Source organism: Rhea americana, unplaced genomic scaffold, assembly GCF_003343005.1.
Source record: "Rhea americana isolate MKP2758 unplaced genomic scaffold, rheAme1 scaffold_98, whole genome shotgun sequence".
In the NCBI taxonomy this organism is placed as follows: Eukaryota; Metazoa; Chordata; class Aves; order Rheiformes; family Rheidae; genus Rhea; species Rhea americana.
Window position 1 is genome coordinate 3,228,492 of NW_028187177.1, and position 7,889 is coordinate 3,236,380.

The window sequence follows — 7,889 nt, forward strand, 5'->3', positions numbered from 1 at the left end:
AGCGCGGACGCGCTGCCGGCCGGCTCGTGTGCCTGCGGCCGGGGCTCGGCGCGGCCCGGGAGGCGTCTCGGCCGCGCTCCTTCCCCGGGAGCGTTAGGGCTGGCCGGCCAGGAGCCGACGCCGCCCCGAGGAAACGGTCCCTTTGGGAAAGATGCCGCGTGCCTCGGCGCAAATCCCGCTGAGGCCGGTGCCGCGACCGTTGCTGGAGCCCTTTTGTGCCTTGATCCTGGAGCGCCGCGCAAAGCAAGCTCGAGTCCAAGGATCCCTTGCCGGGCGCGCAGAGGAGCTGGCCGCGCTCCCAGCCGTCAGCTCCGCTGCCTCCCGTCCTGCCCCCGGCCGCGGTTCTGCTGCCGGCAGCGCGCGAGCGACCCTTCGGACCCGCCCGGGGCTGCTCCCTGCTCTGGCTGGGGAGCATTTGGCTCCGAGGTCCGGGCCCCCGGCGTTGGATTCCCGGGGTGGGTCTGAGCCAGGGGAGCACCCCGAGGAGCCCTGGAGCTGGGCGCGGGGCGGCGGCGTCCCGAGCCGTGCCGGGGGAAGGCTGCGTGCCCCGCGTTTATTTTGGCGTTGGTTTTGGAACCTGCCTGACCGGTTCTCGCTCCTTCTCCGCTCCTAGTGGCCCTGCTCTCGCAGGGGCGTGCCAGCCGCGCACGCAGCAGCCTTATCTCCTGGCACGGAGCGGATGCCGCCGGGGTTACTCACCTCTAGCCGAAGGGCCCCGCAAACGTTCTGCAGTTGGCTCCTGCGTGCCGAGCGTGGAGGAAGAGGGCTCGTGCCAGGTTTCTGTTCTCCAAAGGCTCCTGCAGAACCGATGACTGATTCGGCTACAGCGGTTGAGCTGWGGCCTTGACCAAGCTGGAAATGAGACGGGCCCGGAGGCCGGATGAACCCGGAGGTGCAGGACTGCAGCGAGGCGGARAGCACGGGCTGCGCTCGGGTTACCTTGCAGAGACCTCCCCTCGCCGGAGCTGAAGAGCTCTCCTCCCTGTTCAGGCTAGTTTGACCAACTTACTCGCCCATTCCCAAGTGGCCTGGAAGCCTTTCTTGCTCCTGAAGCAGTGGAAAGGTAGCAAGAAGTGTTGCTTCAGCCTGCTGCTGCTTTGCGGTGGTCTGCCTCGTGGTCTCTGCTGTCCCTGCCCTCTGGAGCTGGCACAAGGCTCTTGCTGGAGCTGGCTCCAGGACCGTCCTGTCCAAAGGCAGCTGTGTCTGTCTTAGCAYTGCAAACCAGCTCTGGCATCTAGAATTACTGTCTCTTGTGCAGGCTGTTGTCCACTTGTGCCTTGTTCTTGAGAAGCAGAAGGCATGTCGTGGATGCCGAGTTGAGGTACACTTGGAGGGGATGACTTCTTGTATAAGGATTTTTTTTTTCTGGCCTGGATGATTCCCAGCTCTTCCCAGCTTGCACACTGACACTCTCACAGAGTACAGGGACCTGCAGGTAGATCTTGGCTGCCTAATCTAAGCCAAATCAACATGCTGTTTTTCCTGCAGCTGCATCCGCTCCACGAGGTACATGGGATTTAGCCAGTCAGTGCAGTGGGGAGAGGCAGGGGCCTGGGGGCAAAGGCAGCTTTCCTGGCCCGGCAGGAATTGCGGTTTTCCCCTGGTCCCCTGGAGAGAGGAGCCCTAGCTCGTTCAGAGSTGCGTGACCCACGGCAGAGCAAGCTGTGCTCTCTCCCCCCGAGCCGCCTCTGTCAGCGGGGCAGAGCAGGGAGAGCTTTCTTCCCAAACGTAGCAGGGAAGCAATTCTTGAGAGAGTTGCCTGGGCGGCCAGCTCTGCAGGAGGCTGGTGCGCAGCACGCCCGCTGCTTTTACTATTTGTGCAGCCACAGTTAGAGAGACTGAGCTTAAAAACCAGCACCGCTTGGGCCGTGTTTCAGGCCCCCGAGGGCTCCCCGTGCTGCAGGGGGGTGACGAGTGGGGCAGGCGGTGGTGCTGCTTGCCTTCCCCCCTCTTCGAAGGCAGCTCCCTACGCCTCATCCAGGTTGTTCCTTCCTCTCCGTTCTCCGTGGAGAGTCTCTCGGTAACGCGGCAGGGAAGGGGAATCAGACTGTAAGTGTCTGGCCCGTAGATGGACCTGAAGCGCTGAGCCGGAGGCTGCTRCTGCCCCGTGCAGAGGCCGTGCTGGAGACTGATTTCAGCCCGGCGCCGAAGGGGAAGGCGAAGGAGAAGGGAGCGTTTCGAAAAGTCTCCTGTTAGCAAGCGAAGCAGCTTCCYGCCGTGGCCGCAAGGTGCAGGCGGTGCTGCCGCGGGCTGCCCGCGCGCACGCCAGCCCGCTCTTGCCCTGCAGCGAGGAGGGCTCGTCGGAGCTCGCGGCCGGAGGGAGGGAGCGTGCTTCGTTTCGAGATCCGACGTCGCTGGAACTAGTTACACGGGAAACCACCGAGAGCAGCTYGTGGGTAAGAGCCGCGGTGCTGAGATGTGCTAGAGCCTTTGAACACTTGTGCAGGAAGAATATTACTATTCGCCTTTTTGAGTTTAAAAAGAAAATCAACAGAAATTAATTTTTCTGTAGCTGGATAGTTTAATATTGAAGATGAAGCTCCTGTGTTGTAAAGTAAAAAAAGTGTTCTTACGGGAAGTATTTAAAAGTCTGGAAAGGAACAGCTGAGGAAGGCACATAAACATTCAGGTAGATTCAGAAATCACRGGCTCTGGAACAAAATCCCCATGCAGTGAATAAAGGCTGGTTCTGAAAACGCCCTGCAGCCTGTTCCTGTGCGGCTGCCCCCGAGCAGCAGGGCAAGTCGATACCCCTGGAGTCGCCCTCCCTGGAGTCCTCTCAGCCCTCGGGGCGGGATGGCAGGTCGGCCGGTCGCTCTGCGCCGTTCCCCGGCGCCTGGCCCTGCGGGCGGGCGTTCGAACCCCGCGCGCGACGGCGAGCTGCCCRCTCTGCGCCCTCCCGGCTCTAGGGCTCGCCGTGCCTGCGCCGGGAAGGTAAGAGGCCCCTGCGCAGAGCAAGAGAAGACAGTTGTGTTTTTGGCTTCCGATGGCCAGCGGGGAAGGAAACGCTTTTGCAGCACGCGCCGAGACTAGGACGCAGCCCGGCCCCCGCGGTCGTGGCCGGCAGAGCAGACGGTGTTTGCAGGGGGACTGACCTGGTGGGCAGCACGCAGAGGAGGCTGGGGACGGCGACTGCTCAGGCTGGGCRCGGTGGGAGCGCAGGAGGAGTCTTTGCTGGGCTCCCGCAGAGGGAGAGCGGGCAGGCTGGGAGCTGGGACGGCTTTTTGCAAGTGCACCCTGGTAGGCTGAGCGCAGGCTGCTGCATATTCTTGAGAATATGCTTTGGATGCCTAAGTGTCAACCTGCTCTCTAACCACAGCGTTTTTCCACGTACACATGGTTCATGTGTACCCTTGCAGCTAGGGTCAAGAGCTAGTTTGTTGGTCCAGAACTGTTGTTTCTGTATCATGCACTTCGGGGTTGGTGTTGAGCACTTCAACCTGTGCAAGAAAGGGTGTGCCCTTGGAAAGCCTGTGCACAGGTACAGGGTTGTGCCCCTTGCCTTTCCCAAAGGGTTATCTAAATCCTTGAAGACCTTGGGATGCCGGTGCTCTTGGGGGTCTGCAGTGCTGGTGCTTGTGTGTTGCCCCCACCTGCATCACCCACTGCTCAGCTCAGTCAAGGAAGGCTTCACTCCTCTCTCTGCTCTTTTGCAGAGCCCTGTTTGACTATGACAGGACCCGGGACAGTTGCTTGCCCAGCCAGGGGCTCAGCTTCTCCTATGGGGACATTCTCCATGTCATCAACGCCTCTGACGATGAGTGGTGGCAAGCCAGGCTTGTGACACCCCATGGCGAGAGCGAGCAGATTGGAGTCATCCCCAGCAAAAAAAGGTGAGTGCCCATCGGCAGGAGCCGTCACGCACGGTGCCTTGACTCTGATCTCCATGGGCATGGCAGCCGTGAGGGCCCCGCGCCCGGAGCTGCTCAAGGTGGTGCCACATGGCAGGACTGTCCCTATGGTCTCAGTGCTAGGAGCCCATCTGCCCTGCTYGTGGCAGTGCAGCGTGAAGGGCGCCAGGGTCGCAAGCTGGGGCTGTGCACAGGACTCCTTGAGGAGCTGGACTTGACTCTAGGTCAGGACAGGAGCCCTCAGCTGTGTAATACGCAGCACGCGGTGCCCGTGGGGATGGAGAACTGGCGTTCACCAGTTCTAGGCTCCATGCGGGAGCAAAGTCACAGCAGTAACACAAGTACAAGGCTGTTCTTTGCAGCCACCGACAGTCTGTCCAGCTCTGTGAGCCAAGTCTCGTTAAACAGGCAGTAGTAGAGCCCTGAGAGCAGAGGAGCTGGCTAAACACCACCTGCCACATTTCAGCCTCTGTGGGCCCCAGGTTCAGGCTGATGCTGGTGGGTAAGACAGGCGTTGTCGCTCGGTGTTTGTCCCCTGCTGCTGCCTGCAGCTTGCTGGCCGTTTGCACAGCTTCCGTGAGCACAGCAGTCATCTCCTGCTGTAGAAGTCAGTGCTAACGTGTCCTTTGGCAGAGCCAAGCTGAGTGACATGGGAGCAGGGTTTGAGCAGAGCCTTGCTCCCTCCACACTGCTTCTCCAAAGTATATGCTCATCCTTGCTGTCCAGAAGGTGAGCTGGCCTTCATCCCCGCCGGGACTCCTCCCAGAGCTGAGGAGGAGATCCTCACACGCATGTGTGCCCCATCTTCATTCATCCTCCATTCYTCCCCCTCCCAGGAAGGCTGGTTTGTTCCCTCTCCTACTCCTGCAGACTTTTGAGTGTGGTTTTCAGTCTCCYGGGGTCCTGATCTTGGTCAGACCCAGGACAGGCTGCCACCTCAGTCCATCCCAGGAAAGGAGCCCCCCTTTGCAGAGGGGACCACCACCTAAGGATGCTCTGAACTGCMTGGGCAGCTGAGCACCGCATCGGGCCTGGCAGGGGGAGAATCACATACGCAGGACTAGCAGATCTTTCTCCCTTTTAACTTCCAATCAGGGTGGAAAAGAAGGAGAGAGCGCGGTTGAAAACAGTGAAGTTCCACGCCAGGACTGGCATGATAGAGTCCAACAGGGTAAGTGCTGGAGGTGGGACGCAGCAGGTCGTCCTGAGCCTGTAGCTAGCGGGGGCAGGCTGAATCTGAGCGGACAGTGCAGCGTTCCCCACTCAGGTGGCAGCTGGAGTGGTACCAAAACAGAGCAAAGAGCAGAGCAACTGGACTTTCCTCAGGCGTCTACCTGCTGGCCAGGCCCAGCATGATTCTGCCTTGACTGTGCAGGGGTTTGAGCAGGAGAAGATGTGAAAGCGCTGGTGAAGGACACCCAGGTCTGTAGCAGAATGTCCTTGCAGTGGCGCAGGGAGCAGAGCACGTGCCACCGCAGCCCATGCACAGCACTGGTGGCTTGGAGCTGACTGCAGGCGACTCATGCAGTAACCTCCCTCCTGTTGAGCGAAGAGATGAGGAAGGGAGAAATGGCCTTGATCCTGCAAAACTGCTGACTGGCTAGTCAGCTTCCCAACATCCCTAAAAACACATTTTTCTCTACACTTAATTTTTCTCCTGCATTATAGTTTTCATGTAATCTTCATGATTTCATTTAAGGGTAACTGCCCTGGCACAGCTCCTCATTGTCTCTTCATTTTAATTTTCCTTGCATGCGTTAAACGCCATTGTTTTTTCTGTCCTCCCTTCCATCTCCATGTTCTTCACAGTCGATCAAAACGAAACGTAAAAAGAGTTTCCGCCTCTCTCGAAAGTTTCCATTTTACAAGAGCAAAGAGAACCTGGCCCAGGAGAGCAGCGGACAGGAACGTAAGTAGCAGGTGGCCARAGAGGGCAACCGTGCAATGCTCACCCAGACCCCCAGCTCCTGGCGCAGCGCAGGAGAGGCTCGACACGTTTTCGTGGCCAGTGAGCCTGGCACCTGCCTGCACTGGGCCAAATTGCACCAGTTCTGCAGGGCTTTTCCCCCCGCAGGCAGATGCCAGGTATGCGTTGTGCAGTACCGGCGGGCTCCTCGGAGCCTGCTCCCGGGCTTTACTCCCAGCCAGCGGCTTCCTAGGCGTGATCGGTCGCAGATTTGACCCTAGGAGCAGCTTCCCTCCCTTGCTGAACGCTGGTGGGAGAAGCACCAGCAGCTTGCCTTCGGCCTCCGTGGCTGCGCAGTGCTTGTGTCAGGTTCTGCGCTCTTCAGCCACGGCTTCAGCTGGGGTGAAAGTGGAGCTAGGAATAAAAGCAGCAACTCCTGTAGGGCTCGGGGCAGATGCCACCGAGAGGAGAGGCGCCTCGTCACGCGTTCTCGTCCCTTTGCACCCGCCGAACCGCCGGCCGCGAGGCCTGACGGCAGGCAGCCTCTCCCGGCTGCCTCTGGCCGTGCCTTTGGCCAGCCTCTGGCACGTGCACAGGTTCTCCCTCTCTTTCTGTCTCTCATGTTTGATGTCTTCATCCTTTCACAAGTTTACACTTACCTAAACCTCCGCTCTGCCTCCTCCTGCTCTCTGCCGTGTGCTGCGGGCTCTGCTCCCTCCGCCCCCCCTGCGCCGGCCGAGGGCTGCTCCCCTCCCGGAGCAAGGGGCAGGCCGAGCCGCTCGGAAGTTGCCTCTGGCGTTTGTAAGGGCTGCGGGGCTGGCGCCGTCCTGGCTGCGCCTGCCGTCTCCCACGGAAGTAAGAGACGCTGCGGTGCGTCTTCCTGACCGGCTCGGCTCTCCCGCCGGGTGAACCGCCGTGGGCGTGAGGGGGCCAGGGCGGCTGCCGACGTGCCGCGGCCGCGGCTCGGCTTTGGTCGTCGGCCCCAGACTCCGGGGAATGCCCAGCTCGCTGGTCTGGCAGCTCCCTCGGGTTCCCGGCGGAGAGGTTCACTGCAGCTCCCCGGCATCCGCTCGGGAAGCCGCCTGCTCGCTCCCCTCCTGCCAGCAAGCCAGCCAAGGGGGTGCACAGGCGCAGCGCGGGTGTCGAGCGAGGACAGGAGAAGGGGAGGGTGGCAGGGCCTTGGGCAGAGCTCCAGCCTTGAGAATCGCCCTTTCGCTCCGTGGGGCCTGCAGCTGGTCACCCCGGCTCCTTACGCTGGCTGGAGCCCGGGGCAGGCGCGCTGCGCTGGGGAGAGCCCCCGGGTAGGAATCGGTGGAGAAGGAGCTGYGGGAGGCTCCGCGGAGCAGGGCGGCCGCGGCACGCTGCTGGGAAGGGCTGGTTCCCCCCGGGATCCAGTGCCGGGGGGCGCAGCCTGCCCTCGCCGGGCACGGCCCCCCTCCTTCCAGCTGCTCCAGTTGCGTCCGCTCCTTCGGCCCCCGGGCAGAGCCGTGGTGTCCCCCTCCTCCCCCCCACCCCGAGCGCGCTCTGCCCCGCTGCTCCCTCCTCTGCGTCCCCACGTTTTCCCCGTTCGAGGAGCAGCGGCGCTGCCCTCCCGCCGAGCGGGGCGGGGGTAATCCGGAGGAGACCCGAGCCGCTGCTGCGGCCCGCAGAAGAGCCGAGGGAGGCGTCCCGGAGCGACGCCTCGGCCCTGCGCGCCGGTGGCTCCCCGGCCGGAGCCAGCGGGCGGGCAAGATGGAGCCGCGGCCGGCGGCGCGGAGCGCGTCGCCCGGCGGCCCCGGCCCCGGCGGGGCGCCCGGCTGCTCCGTGGCCCCGAGGGCGCAGCCGGCTGGGCCCTCCGGCCGGATTTCTCTCGGCCTGGCTTGCGGCCGCAGCTCTGGGCCGTTCGGCGCGCTCGTCACTGATGCTCACCTGGCTCTGTCTTCTTCCTCCCCTCTCTCCGACTCCCCCTCTCCTGCACTCTCCTCTCTCCCCCTCTCCTACTTCTTGCTGTCTGTGAAATCAGGACTTCCCTGGGTTAAGTGACGATTATTATGGAGCAAAGAACCTGAGTAAGTGGAATGCAAGCGCGCATCGCTCCCGTGGCGTTGCTGGCATGCCTGCCGTGGCTGGGGGGAGGCCGGCCCGCGGCGGGC

General features: G+C 62.1%; 1 protein-coding gene across 1 annotated transcript in view; it reads left to right on the plus strand.

Annotated features, from left to right (window-relative positions):
• DLG3 (discs large MAGUK scaffold protein 3) overlaps nt 1–7,889 on the plus strand; it is a 62,913-nt gene that overhangs the window by 48,948 nt on the left and 6,076 nt on the right. Inside the window, exons 14-16 of the mRNA XM_085325529.1 lie at nt 3,657–3,833; nt 4,947–5,022; nt 5,661–5,760. Of these exons, the coding sequence (XP_085181655.1) occupies nt 3,657–3,833; nt 4,947–5,022; nt 5,661–5,760 (353 nt within the window). The remainder of the gene's footprint in view (nt 1–3,656; nt 3,834–4,946; nt 5,023–5,660; nt 5,761–7,889) is intronic.